The 15,344-nt window shown below is 31.9% G+C and overlaps 1 protein-coding gene across 6 annotated transcripts in view; it reads left to right on the forward strand.

Annotated features, from left to right (window-relative positions):
• LOC115883355 (E3 ubiquitin-protein ligase RNF216-like) overlaps nt 1-15,344 on the forward strand; it is a 100,489-nt gene that overhangs the window by 43,321 nt on the left and 41,824 nt on the right. For all 6 annotated transcript variants that reach the window (XM_030901712.1, XM_030901713.1, XM_030901716.1 and 3 more), the window contains 2 exons: nt 3,921-4,022; nt 6,280-6,576. In XM_030901712.1, coding sequence (XP_030757572.1) covers nt 3,921-4,022; nt 6,280-6,576 — 399 coding nt within the window. The remainder of the gene's footprint in view (nt 1-3,920; nt 4,023-6,279; nt 6,577-15,344) is intronic.

Consider the following 15,344-nt stretch of genomic DNA (forward strand, 5'->3'; position numbering starts at 1 on the left):
TGGCGTAGACTGGTTTTCTACGAAAAAAATATTTTTGAAAGTATGAACTAAAGTTAGGTTTTTTCAAATGGAACACCCTGTATATTTATAAATAATATGATCTGTCTTACTATCTCAAAAATGTATATCACTCTATATTTATTTTCAGTATTTACTGCAATATTTAAAATATATCATTTTCTTATTAGTAGACCGTGATAAATAACAAAAAAAAATAAAATGGTAGGTATTTACTAAAATAATCTACACATATTCAAATTTTATTTGGGATTAATATATTACACTTTTGTGTTACTGTTACCACTGAATATGTGAATATATTTTTCTTATAACGAAATTTATTATAACGGGATGCGTTTGCAAATATCTAAAAGCTTGCATTATTAAAGCATTTTCAGGTGTTCGACATTGTTGTAGTTGCCAGGATATACTTCATATTTCAAAAAAATCCAAAATCAAAAATCGAGAACGAACAAATCCGGGAATCAGTGGGGCCATCATATGGGTTCATTGGTTCCATATGTTGGGATTAATTCATTCGAGAAATAATAATTTAGCAAAATTCTAATATTTTCAAAGTTGTGAGCTGGAACCTCATCTTGCTCAAAGTATATTTCACGTAAATTAGCTAAAGGAAAATTTCCTGTGCGGTAGCTTCCAAGATTTACAAATAGCGGTAGAGAGTTAAGTTTCCCTAATATATAAAGAATTTATTAGTGGCTTCCAAAATAAAACAAGAGACAGGTAGCGGTATACTTTTAATAATTCCTTAGTTTCATCATTTTTCAATCATGGCCTACTAATAAATATGATATTTTAATAAAAACTTTTAAACATTGCAGTAAATAGTGAAAATAAATATAGAGTGATATATATTTTTGAGAAGCTTATGGTAAGTCAGATCATATAATTTATAAATATACAGGGTGTTCCATTTAGGAAAACATAACTTTAGTCCATATCTTTAAAAATATACTTTTCGTAGACTGGCAGACTACGCCACTATATTCTACGTAAAAAGTTCTACAATAAACAGTTTTCACCTTCTCGATAGCTTTAACAATAACGGAGATACGGGGGCTGTCCCAAATTGCAAATTTTTCAAAAAGACCCTGTAGTTCAGAAACGAAGAGTTCTATGAAAATTTTGTTTACGGCCTATTCAGTGTATAGTAGTGTTATACATAAGAATTTTTTTTTATTTTTTACTGCTACATTTTCCTGAATTTTTACGGATTTTTACCATATTTTTGAGGTTAAAAAATGAGATGTGAGCGTAATTCTTATAGCGGATTCGGATATAGGGTATGACGGTCTGGTAAAAACCCACTTTTTTGTGTGGTTGTGTTATTATTGAAACGTTCATGGACGTGGATCCTGAGACGACTAGGGATACAGGAGCAGGAACTATAAGGTTCGGGTGGTGGGGATGAAGATATTTAACCGTCTCTGCGGTATTTTAATTTACAAAATCTTCAGAACGATCAAGACACCCCAAGAAATTCTACGAGTGTTGTCTTTTATATTGCATATAGAAACATAGTAGGCGTCTTCAACAAACAGCAAAAACTAATCACAACCACAGATTATAAACTTTGTTTTTTCTTTATTGTTTTTCTTGGTCCCAATTTTCGGAATCGGGCACTAGTTAGGTTACTAGTTTGCGCATATAGCACGCCCACTTATGGCCTCTAAAATTGTGCACAGCGCCTGACCGGCACAGTTATTAGAGAGATATCGGAAAACCGAATAGCGTCATGCAGTATTTACGACAAAATAAGCATGAAAAAATAGGGAATAATGTTCTAAATTTCAAACTAATAGATGAGGTATTACTTTTATTTTCGTTATATGTAGCTGATATGAATAAAGGAATTACAGTTTTCTGAATTGCAGCAATATGCAGATGATTCTCAAATTTATTGCAGAATAGATACTAATAATTTGGCACAATTTCAGTTAAATTTTAACGACGATCTTAATAAAATTAATAAATATGCTCTGGATCATAATTTGAAATTAAATGCCGGTAAATCTTGTGTTATAGTATTTGGTAGTGATATAAACAAAATTACAAATACGGCTGGTAACATGAATATCCATATAGATAATGTTGCGATACCCATTGTTACAGAGACTAAAAATCTTGGAGTTTATTTTGATTCGAAGCTTTCATTTCAGGCACATATAACTACTAAATTAAAGGCTGCTTATATACGGTTGAAGAATTTTTCGTCTCTTAAGAAATATATACCATCAAAGACTAAGTATCAATTATGTGACACACTTATTTTATCTTTATTTGATTATGGCGATGTTGTTTATGGTACATCCATAAACGCTAGATTCTCTAGAAAAATCCAAATACTTCAAAATTCGTGTCTACGGTTTTCTTTTAACATTCCTTTTAGAGATCATATAACGCCACATCTTAAAAATTTATCTATTTTATCCATGACTAACAGACGACAATTTCATTTAATGACATTCATTTATCGAATTTTAACTACAGAGCAGCCTCCCTATTTGTTCTCATTGTTTCACTACGTTGACCATGATCATTCGACTAGACAAGTGCATTATTTTAAAATTCCTCAACACCGAACTTTCCAAAAATCTTTCAGTTTCATGGCGCCACATTTGTGGAATAATATTTCTAATAACTTTAAATTTCAATCCTTTACAGATTATAAAAAACAAATTAAAAATAATTTACTAATTTCGTAAATATTATAATTTCTTCGACTGATTTGTGAGATCTTGTTCTTCTGATATGCTCGTCATTGGTTGCTGTTCCGGTTTTTACACTGTTTCATTATGCCTCTCTGCTTATCTCCGCTCATCCCTGATAAAATTATGTTTTTACTTTTTTTATATAATTTTAATTTTTTAATTTTTTTTTTTTCCCTATAATTTATTTTATTTCTATTTTGTATTTGGGGTCGCACCACTCTGGCACTTTGTGCCATTCTATCGGTTTTTTAATCGCGGTACGATCCCTTTAGACACACATTTATTAATACTAATATTATTCTGTAAAACTTAATGGGGTCTAATAAAGAAATTTGAATTTGAGTATTTGACAACCGGGGCCGACCGGCCGGCGAGATCTTTTATTTTAGGTTATGTTTAAACTGTTTTGAATTATTACTTTAGTTTTATTAGGTAATTTGATATTTAAGTAGCTGGGATTAATTTTAATTAAATAAATATGGCCCAAAATATGGATTCCACAATTCCACCTCTTCCAATATTAAAGAATCTATAAAGAGGCTGTTTACAGCAGATGACGAGTTAGCCCTTCTAAGAGAATTTGTTGCTTGTTGCCCTAAACCCACTGGCACACGTTGAGCAATAAAGCACTGGAAATAAGCACTTTAGCCCTTTAGTTTTAAAATACCTAGTAAATAAAACAATTTCAAAGTTTTAAATTCAAAGTTAGATTAAGTTTAAATACCGGACGCGACGCGAACAGAATTTTTTCCGATCCGATAACTATAAATGAAGAGAGTTAATACCACCTCACGTAAAGGAAATAACACCTGGCCTTATTAACGTCCATGCACGCTATTCGGTTTAGCGATATCTCTCTATTACGCTGTTTATTGTTATTTTACGCGAGATTATTTTTACTCGTTTGCACATCGTCGTAAAAAACAATTTTCGTACCACGAATTAGAGACAAGATTTTTATCTGTATACTTATAGGATACCTAATCTGTGCCACAACAGTGTTTCCACCACGATGATATATAACAGAATACAAAAGACTGAACGACAAGTCGTTGTAATGAGGACTCAACTTGGCCTGCACGTTTTATCTGCGACGTTTGGCCGACGCAAAACAATCGTACGATAAGTCGTTACGTGTGGACCGCGCTTTATACCTAATTTATTAAGTTATTATTTTCGGTCTTTTAGGAGACAGTTTTCACATGGCAGATCAAGGATTAACAAATAGTTTGAATCCAACTGAACGAATAAATACAATTACGAACTATATTAATACTGATTCATTTAGCGGTAAGTAACGTTTTTTTTTCAACTTTGTAACTCTCCGATCACATTATTTAAATGCACATTTTTCTGCATATAATTTAATTAATTAATTAAATCTTGGCTTTCCTTAATCTGATCGAGTTTTGATGCGCTCCTTTGAATAAAAAGATTATGGAAAAGTATAATTCTTTCCATGTATTATTCATGCATAGTATATATCATTTATGAAATTAACTTAAAATTGACTAATTATATATTTTTAGCCGACCATACCAACAGGTATGGTAGGCTATTAAGATCGTTAAAAAAAAGTTTTTTTAATGCCACTCAAAATGAGTTATTTGGGTCATAAATGACCTAAATACAAAATATTTTCATATTGTCTGTCTGTCTGTCTGTCCGTCTGTCTGTAACACGATAACTCAAAAACCGCTAAACCGATTTTAACCAAATTTGGCACAAAAATACTGTGGCACCCGAGAATCTTGCCATTAATTTTTGGTGGGTGTGGGGGGTTGGTAAGGAGGGTATGGGAGGGGGTTAAAAATTTAAAAAATCATAACTCCAAAATTACAGTAGCTAGCGAAACGCGGTTTTCAATTTAAGATTAGGAATAATATTTGCAACAAAATTTGTAATAACATCAAAATCAGTCAAAGTCGCAGTTTTTGAAATAATTGAAACTAAAAGAACTGCCTACCAACTTTTTATTAACATATTTTAGTATGGGCGGCTATACGTGCCTCCCGGCGCCAATTTTTTCTTGCATTTTTGCTTTTATTTACTACTTGTCAAAGTATTTAGATACAACAATTTGACTTATCTGCTTCAGTAGCATATCGGATGTTTGTGTTAATAAATAATTATTATAACTTATCTCTTTTTATTAGAATTATTATACAGGGTGCTACAAATTCGAGGTACGAGCATTGGTATCTCGGTAACCGTAATAGATACGAACATGATTAAATTGGGGCAAAGTTGCGCTTTGGGATGTTCACCAAGATGCCATCAAAAAAGTTTTAAAAATTTCAAAGATTGCTGAGTTTTTGGGGAAAAATTGATTTTTTTGAAAATCAAATTTATTTTTTCCTGTCGTTACTTTTTAGAAAATCATAAAACTAATTGCACATTGCATTTTTTATTTCAGATTTTGAAGGAACTCGGTCTCCTGAGTACAATGATATGCCACACTTAATATTTTTTTTTGTTTTGACATTTGAACACAATTTATTTAAACTAATTTCAAGTCCGGCTCTGTTTTTTTTTAATAATTTTCAAAAAAATCGGTTTTTTCCAATAAACTCAGCAACCCTTGAGATGTTTAAATCTTTTTTGATGGCATCTTGGTGAACACCCCACTACGCAACTTTGCCCCAATTTAACCATGTTCGTATCTATTACGGTTACCGATATACCAATGCTCGTACCACGAATTTGTAGCGCCCTGTATATTTTTATAACAATTTTAACAACCACCAACACCTTACAACGTAAAATAAAACAACAAACTACTGAGTGTCCCATACATCATATTTTTACAAGTTTTGAATAAAATTATAACGGCACTGATAAACCCGAATTTGAGTCGGCCATTTTTGGACCCCATTGCGCTCTACCTAAGTTTTTTGATATGCTCCTTCCTTAATCTTTTTATTCAAAAGTTAAATCTTAACCAACAATTGTCAAAATTTCTAAAATTGCGGTAACGCTCAGTTAAAAATCAAGTCGATTCTGACTTTACTCAAGCCAAATATTTGAACTGCACAAACTAACGATTTATGTTTACACTTTACCACTTATTGGTACAGATTGGCTTGCACAAGCCGATTTGCGCAAATTATCTGAGAGTCTAAACGGCCCTTTAAGCCCCGCTCTCAGAACTTTGTAGTGTCGCCAGCGACACGTCAAAAGAACCAATGAGGTTTTTAGAAAATTGAAACAGCTGTCAATTTTAAATTTAATCAACTCTCATTGGTTCTTTGAAATGTCAACCAATGTAGCCAGCGACACAGCGAAGTTCTGATAACGGGGATTTAGACCGAAGTCAGAAATGCACTCGAACCTCAACAGCCAGCGTTGACATATTTATATACCCATCTCTTTTTAACTCACATAAAAGTATTAAAGTAGGTATGATTGTAAACAGATAAAGTTTTATGAATAGTCTTTTTTCTCCCCTTTATTTAGTTAGTATCAACCACTGAAGTTTGGTTAGGTAACACTATTTTTTACACCGTGTAAAACTGGCTTGTTAACAGATATTTTCTCCTCATTGCAGCTTCAAGCTCGCCAAGCGTTCGAGATACTGAATCGGATAGCACAGACCGATCATCTGAAGACACAATAGTCGATAATGCCGATAATGTAGGTAATGACGACGTAGTAATTATAAATCATACTGACGATTTGACAACACCGCAAATCCCTAAAGAGGAACTCGTCGTCGACGAGAAACTGGTACTGAAGTTGATCGAGATGTTTCCCGACGCGTCGCCCGATTATATTCGTAACTTGTGTCACAATAAAAATTGGAACGGAATGGTGTTTAACGAGATAGCAGGCGCCATACTGGACAGTAAGTTAATCTCAATTATATAAATGCGAGGGTTGTCTTTTATACCGTATGATCGAAAAAAAACGGCGTCAGCGATGGTTATGAGATGAAGATCGCTGTCATTTTATATGTAAATTTATATGGGAAATGTCATTGATCGTCATTTCCCAGCCAACTGGAACGCCGTTTTTTTTTTCGATTATACGGTATATACTTAGATTAAGAATAAAAATAGATAGAGCAAGTCATTCATAAATTCACAAAATCGAGGTGCCTACATCGTTTTATCGGTGAGTGCCCCCACTACCATAGTTTATGGACAGCGGGGTAAAGAGGAAAGTGGTAGGGGAGTTTACAGCCGAAGAGCATCAAAACAGAATTTAACCTTGAGATTCATTGATGATAGTAAAGTAAAAGCCAGAGATATAGAAGTAGGTGGTTAGAGGCAAAGATAAAATATTTTTTTAATAATAAATTTTAAAAATATGTTCATGCAATAAAACTAATAAATTATTATAAATACATAATAGTATATGCTATAAAATATTTAACAAACACTATAAAAAATTTGTTTATTAAATATTCAATAATTAAAAGTTAGATATAATTAAGGATTAAACGACTTACCTGTAAGGAAGTTCAATCCAAATTATACGAAGTTGGACACGTCCTCCTAGATCACCATGTAGTAATACTTCTGTCACTGTTTTGAGCGCATGTTTAAAGAAAATGATTCACCGCCTCTTATATCACACCACTTTTATGTCTCATTATACTTCTGAAGCATCTCTGATCGCCGTTGGGTCGGGTATGTATCTATCATATAGGTAGTTTACCTTTGATAGTGTGATTCACTTTGTGAGACACATAGATAGGATTTGTGATCCAACTTTCGTATAATTTGATTGAACTTCCTTACAGGTAAGTCGTTTAATCCTTAATTATACTTCAGTTGGACACGTCCTCCTAGATCACCATGTAGATGTTTAAAGAATTTTACTATGATCTGCATGTAATTTTAGCTGCATTTTAAGAAATGCAAAACAAAATATATATGTTAATTATAATAAGAACTTGATAATGTAACATTTATAGCATTTCCCTGTTATGCTATTTTTCTTTTTAAATTATAATAATTATATGAACATAATAATGTATAGTAGCTTTATTGTTTATATAAATCACACTCTAATAAACTACTATACCAAATTAAACTCATAAAGTTTATATATTTTAATTTCCTATCTAACGACGAACAATTAACATTAAAGTATCCACGACTTAACAATCTACTTCTTATTTTTGTTATTAATAATGTCGTTTATGTAAAATTAGTAAACGACTGCTCTTTGGCACCACTTATTATTGGTTTGTTATAAAATTACAAAACGTTAGTAATTTTTCGGACTGAGCCTGCTGGTGTTGCGAATGGTTTCAATGGTTACCCCCATCTGCACCGCCGTAGAAGTCGCGGCATGTCGTGTACTGTGACCTTTAAATTTGTCTACATTTACACCACCCTCTTTTAAACCCTTATCCACTTACTTAAGGTTGGGGTGGAGACCCGTCTGTATGGTTTTTTTTGTTGTTATAAATAAGTATTGTTCGTTACCCCTAAGGTTTTAGTACGTTCTATGTAATGCAAAATCGTGGTGGCACAAAGATGGGGCTTTCAGCAAAAAAAAAGAAAAGTTAAAGCTCGGCTGTGCAGATTTTGGGGTAGATGTTTTAAAATATCGTTAATTTTAATGTGCAGTCCTTCTTCTATGATGTGTATTTTTCCAACCGTATATACTTTGATAGAGTTTGAACCTTTTGTGCTGTAATATAAGGCCAGTAATAAGATTAATTTTATTGATAACATTTTTTTAAGTCAAGGTCATGTAATGGATGCAGTTTTCCAAGCATTACCAACACTGGGTGCGGATCCCAAATTTCTACATATTTTGGGAAATGATGATGTACATTTAAATATACCTTTCATAAGCCTTTCCACTGATTCAGTTTTCCGCATCCGTTAAGATCTTAAGGGCTGATCGGTGAGCGTTGAGGCTGTTATATTTTGAATTATTTTGATATTCTTGACTTAAAAATTTTAAAATATCCGAGTATACTGTGTTGGAAAATCATGTTTAACTGACAAAAAGACCCACCATTTTTTCATCTGTTATATTATACTTGTTTGATTTCAGCCCAGAGAAATCTGGCAATCAATGGTTTGTTTCGAAGTTGCAGTTGGGCCTAGGTTTCTTGCTGAAAACCATTTCCAAATTTTAGTAGTGTTAAAATTAAGGTGCAAAAAAATTAAGGTTTTACACCTCCTATTCTATCAGTATATGATATTCTTGGTCTCAAAACCTCTAGTTTAAATAATTACAATAGGTACCCTAGCCCGATTTTTGGTGCATCAGTACTAGGTTATTGAAGTACATTTTATGATCTAGTAGTACATACCTTGATGGTTGCGTGGAAGAGCATAAATGTGAACGTCGCCATCGTTATTATTTTAATTTGTATACAATTGTTTATATACCTAATAAAGACATTTTGAATTGAATTGAATTTAGGAAGCATGAAGTTTTGATCTGCACATTCTATGTTTCTGAGCCACCAGTCATAAACTTCAGAAAAAAAAAACTTGTTGGAACAATGAACGCGTTATAATTTTCATTATTTTCCTTAAGGGCTTTGTATTGAACTCATTCAAATCTCTTAATATGTATAAAGCCAGCTGTTGAAATTTCTTGACTAGGTATGAAAAGACCTTTCTTTTATTTATATTTCCAGTACATTTCCAGTACACTAAATTTTTTGTCTAATAAAAGAACATCATCAAGATTCGTAGTCATTCACAAAGAATGTTTTCCTTTAAACAGTTAATTACAGGTGTTCAGGGGGGTTGAAAACATATGTTGCAAATTCCAAGAAAAATAGCTTTTAATTTTATATTTTCCCGTGAATCTGAACTCCACATATATTATATTTTAAAGGTTTAATTTAAATTCCAGTTTGCTGCAAATGAGAGTTTCTCAATAACTATATTGTTTCTGGTTAGTCTAAAATTTTAGGTTTAGATCTACTATTTTAGGTTTAGATCTACTAGGACCTAAAATATATTTTAATCGCAACCTTATTTATTATAACCTTTTACATAACATAAAACAAGTTTGTTATGTGTTATTTCCAACCATTGGCTATAGTAAATAATCAATTATACCAGCATATTTGTTTTGAGTTCTAACCTGAATTATTGTCTCCTCCAATCCATCCTGCCTCTTCGAATTCTTGCTCCCCCTCGTTCTTTTTAAAATGGTTCTTCTAGGAATTTGCCTCCTCTTATCTTTTCATTATTCTGTCTGTGGACCTTCACCTGGATCTCAAAGCACTAATTTTTAAATGTTTTGGTTTCTGAAATGAGCCTGCTAGTATTTTTTTTTCTGGCATTGTCAAGATTCTTGACTTTTGCATTTTCACTAAAACTTTACTAAAAGGCATATTATCGCTTATTTGACCTATCGCATCGCCACGCTTTTTAATTTTACTATTAAAGTGTGAATTTAATAAAAAACCTTACGATGCGATGGTTCGTACGGTAGGATGCTCTAACATAACGGTTTCCCTAAATTTATCAGATTTTTAAGGATAACTACCTTGGTTATTTTCTTTGAAAGTTCCACCAAACTTGTAATTGTTTGGTCTAGTGGTGACATTTTTGTTTTCCTAAAACCGTGCTGTAGGTCTATCAAAAAATATATATCTTACTTTCTGTCGAAGAAAATATGATTTGACCTCCGGATTTAACCTCGGTCCTTATAATATACTGCAATTGCTGGGGATGGGAAAATTATTTTAGACTGCCTTTTGTTTGCTATATGGCAACCAAAAGGCCTCTTAAATTGCAAACATGTGTAAGACAAATCCTAATATAACACTATCTGGATCTGTACCTTTAATCAAAGACAAAAAACATTTTTGGAGAGCGTTTAAAATAGTTTTTAATAAAATATTTTATAACTCAGCCTAAGCCTTGAATATAAGAATATATAAACAAGGGCCTAAGGTACATTTGTGCAACTTCTGCAGTTCCCCGTCCCCATAGCAATATTCTAGTTTAAGAACCAATAGCGGTATTTACTTTGCACTTAGTAAACACAATAGTTTTTTAGCTTTTATTTTTAAACAGATTCAGATTCGTTTTGACCTGTCTAAAAAATATATAGTTCATTATTTCCAATTCAAAAACGAACAACAAAATATTTATCAAAAATGAGCAAAAAGCACACTAGAAAAAAAGGTAAACAAATAACAACAAGTTGCGTCACCCTGATGCTGTAGAAAACCATAGAGTTAAAAATTAAAAGAAAAACACTCCGTTCGGCGTTCTGTGCCCGGGTATAACATATATAAGTTACCTGTTTTAGCACAACCTTTATTTAATAAAACTGCAAAGCATATTTTTCAAAAACAGCCACAAAATATCGGATCCAAGATTCAGATCATTTTAATAGTTCTCAGAGACATACTAGCGTGCATAAGTCAAGAACTATGCTGGGTTACAATGTTTATATGAGCATATGTTTATATCCACAAGGTGGATTACCCAGCTAGTAAATATTAGGTAAAACCCTAATATTTGTCTCACCATTTTCCAAATCCAGCCGGAACATACAGATCATGTTAATAGTTTTCGGAGACATACTAGCATGCATAAGTCAAGGACTATGCTGGGTTACAAATGAGTTTTTCTTTGCCTATTGATATTTATACGTGTATATAATTATATGTGGATTAATCCAAGCTAGTAAATATTAGACAGAATCATAATATTTGTCTCACTATTATTGATAACCATTCAAATCCATCTTAATTCATATTTCCGAACACATTTTTGTTTCTTTTAGGTTGCCAAGGTGACTTTGGGCTTTGGCCTTTTACGTTAATTTTCTAGACACTTGAATATTTAGCAAGTGCAACTAAGATTTTGAACTTGAATATTTAGCAAGTAATCTTGTAGGACATTGACGCCCAATGGGTGTTGTCGGTACTTGGATATTTAGCAAGTACTTTATTAGCACCCTGTAGGTGTTACTGGCACTTGAATATTTAGCAAGAGCCCACATTTTTTATGCCCAAAATAACGTTTAGGTTCCGTTAAATTTTAATATAGGTTTACTTTTATCGAGCCGATAAGAAAATTGCTTATATTCGAGTCGATAAAAGTTGTTTATTTACCGAATTCGATAGTGCTATGAGTCATGAATGGTATGTTTTAAGGCAGGCAATTTACGGCCGCGTCGCCGAAGAAAATAATATAATTTAGGCAAATGCGGGGTCTAGACTAACAGCCTACACCCCTAGACCATCTCATAGCTATTTCTACTACCCTTGTTTACTTGTATGAACTAAAAAAAACTAATTAGGGAAATTAAAGGTTATTTACTTACTTGATTCATATGTATAGAGTTTCTTTTTCAAGTTTTTTCATTTTTCCGCCTTTTCTTGACCCTTTCTCACAACCTATCTCGCTTTTCTGTACCCATTTCCGCGAATTTTGTATGAAATATTGTCTGCTAAATTTACACTGCTGCTCGTACCAGCGCAAGAAGTATAATGAGACATAAAAGTGGTGTGATATAAGAGGCGGTGAATCATTTTCTTTAAACATGCGCTCAAAACAGTGACAGAAGTATTACTACATGATGATCTAGGAGGACGTGTCCAACTGAAGTATAATTAAAAGATATTATACGTATTGTATATCTTGTATATCGTATAGTGATTGATAATTGATAAACTAAAATGTTAATGGATCTATTATATAAGATGTCTTGTTATTTAGATAGTATTAATTACAAAAGAAAAATAGATGCATGTGAACAACTATTTTTTATATTAAATATCAGTAGATATTATTTACAATAATAATATAATTAATATAATGTATAATTAAAAAGCACAAAATTCATCTTTTCCTACCTATACCATAAATATATTCGGTAATTTTAATTGGAAATATTAGCACAAAAACTAAAAAAAAACAATGTTCTGTAGTTTTCAAATTCATATTAGTAAGAGAGTAATATTTTGACCAAACGAATTCTCAGTGTAAGGATATTTACATACCATATAATTTTACATTAATTAGGTATTAATCATAACACGATATTAATAAAAAACACAAGTGTTGTATTTTAATAATATATTTAGGGACTGAGTAAAAAATATAATATATGTATAATATTCTTACATTTACAGGTTCATATTAAATAAAATATTGTAACCTGAAAAAATATATATTTTGTTAAATGCCACTGTAAGGATCCAAGCAGAAACTAATTTCTCATTGGCTTTTTACTTGTTGACATATGTATTTGCATAACAGATAACATAGTTATAGCAAATAGTCTAAAAAAAACGGCGTCAAAGGCGGCTGAGGAATGACGATTGATAATTTAGCGAGGTCAATCTTAAACTACACCATTTAAAAATCATATTTACTTAATGTAAAAATAAATTACAACCTTAGAGCGCCTTTAAAAAATAGTACGAGCCAAGAAAATGACTTCTAGGGCTTGACCTCACTGAAATTATCATATTTTCATTCCCCAGTCGCCTTTGAAGCCGTTTTTTTCTCGATCGTATGGTTTCCTAACTTATTCAATCAATCAATCATTTATTTATTTCCATAAAACAATGTACAATTGTATAGGAATAGTCAATAAATTCTTAAAGCTAACACAAATATATAATACAAAATATAAAAAAACAAACACAACAGATCATAATAAAATTATCATATACGTAGGCCTCATATTATAATTTGCAGGTATTCCTCCACACTATAAAAGTTCATTCCGAACAAATCATTTTTTAAGTAAAAGTCTAGAATATGCGATTCTAATCACTATCATAATTTGTCTCTCAACAAAAGTAATTCTGTAGCTCTGCCTAGGGTTCACATCTCTCACTATTTTGCATAGTAGCATTACGTCAATTTTAAACATGATGTAAAGGACCAATTTCATATGCACTATGTAATTAAAGTAACGACTTCCACACCATGAATATCTTCACTTCCTAAAACAAAATATAAACATGAAGTTGGTGAATATAAATATCTACATTGAGTATACATTGTGAGCAAAATAAAATTGACGATCAATGACATTCACCACATAAATTTACATTTTATAAAATTACATAAATCTTGCTTTCAAAGCCAACCCTAACGCTGTTTTTTTTTATGGTGAGATCTTATACAACTATAGTGTAATTTTAGTAAAATAATATTAATATAATATATATATATATATATATATATATATATATATATATATATATATATATATATATATATATATATATATATATATATACATATAGGGTAACACCTCTCATAGGACGCGAAGGCTCCAAGGAAAATGAAAGTGAATTTGTATGACTTGATTGATTTCTAAACCCTCCATTTGTTCTTTCAATACAAACTTCCATCAACAAAAATCCTTGAAACCTTCATATCGTATGAAAGGCACCACCCTGTACACTTTGAATCTGTGTATACATATTCTTCTTCTTAGTGTGCCGTATTCATTTAATGAATGTTGGCGACAATTCTGGCAAATTCGTCTCGATCTTGGGCGACTCTAAAGAGTGAATGGGCATCGAGACCAGTCCAGTCTCTGATGTTCTTAAGCCAAGAATACTTCTTTCTTCCGATGCCACGTTTTCCTTCAATCTTCCCTCCATAATCAGTTTCAGGAATTGATATTTGCGTTTCTAAATATGTGGCCCAAGTAAGCTGTTTTCTCGTTTTTAACTATTTGAAGCAGCATTCTTTCCGTTCCCATACGTCGCAGAACCTCGTCATTTCTCACGCGATCAGTCCAAGGAATCCTGAGCAATCTTCGAAATATCCACATCTCAAAGGCCTCTAGTCGGTTCATAGTTTTTGCCTTGAGGGTCCAGGTCTCCACGCCATATAGTAGTACTGAGTATACGTAGCCTTTTACAAAACGGTAACGTAGGGGTAGACTCAGGCTTTGGTTACTCAACAGAGTTCTCATGTTCGTGAATATTGCTCGGGCTTGTATACATATTAGTATATAGTAATATTTTATATTAAAAAATTAAACTGTAAATATATATGTACTTACATATTGTGACGGAATAGGTATCCTAACAAGATCATAGTTCTTATCTCGTTATATGCAGAATCCTGATATCTTAATGTTAATTTCCTAGGTGATGTTGAAACAACTGAAAGACCACAAATCGCGACATAAATGGCTGTGAAAAATCATCAGATTTTTAAATATTTTCTTCAATTCCTTATAAAAAATCAGCTGTTCTTGAGTTCTCTTTTGCTCGACTTTTTAATATTATGCTATGAATAAATCCTAACAGAGAAAACCATTTAATTTTTCTCTCACTATCTTTTAGAAATCTGAAATAAAATATTTATCTTAGTAATAGAAAACGTAAATAGGCATTATTTTTTTTTACAAATGTAAACATACCAATTATAATTTACGTGAACATACAAATTATTTGTATTCATAATTAAATACAAATATACGATTTTAAATCGGACAATATTGTAACAAAAATATAAACATTACTTCTTATAATATACATAATATATTATATTCACAAAATTATATGGTAATGGTGTGGATCCGGTGGCTGACCTTGAAACGAGTTTTTGCTGCATATAGTCACAGACACTACGCATGCGCACATCTTCGATGTTGCCAGATTGCAAGTTATTTTGGAATTATTTTCAGTAGAAA

Source organism: Sitophilus oryzae, unplaced genomic scaffold, assembly GCF_002938485.1.
Source record: "Sitophilus oryzae breed Bouriz unplaced genomic scaffold, Soryzae_2.0 scaffold_186_pilon_pilon, whole genome shotgun sequence".
Classification (NCBI taxonomy): Eukaryota; Metazoa; Arthropoda; class Insecta; order Coleoptera; family Curculionidae; genus Sitophilus; species Sitophilus oryzae.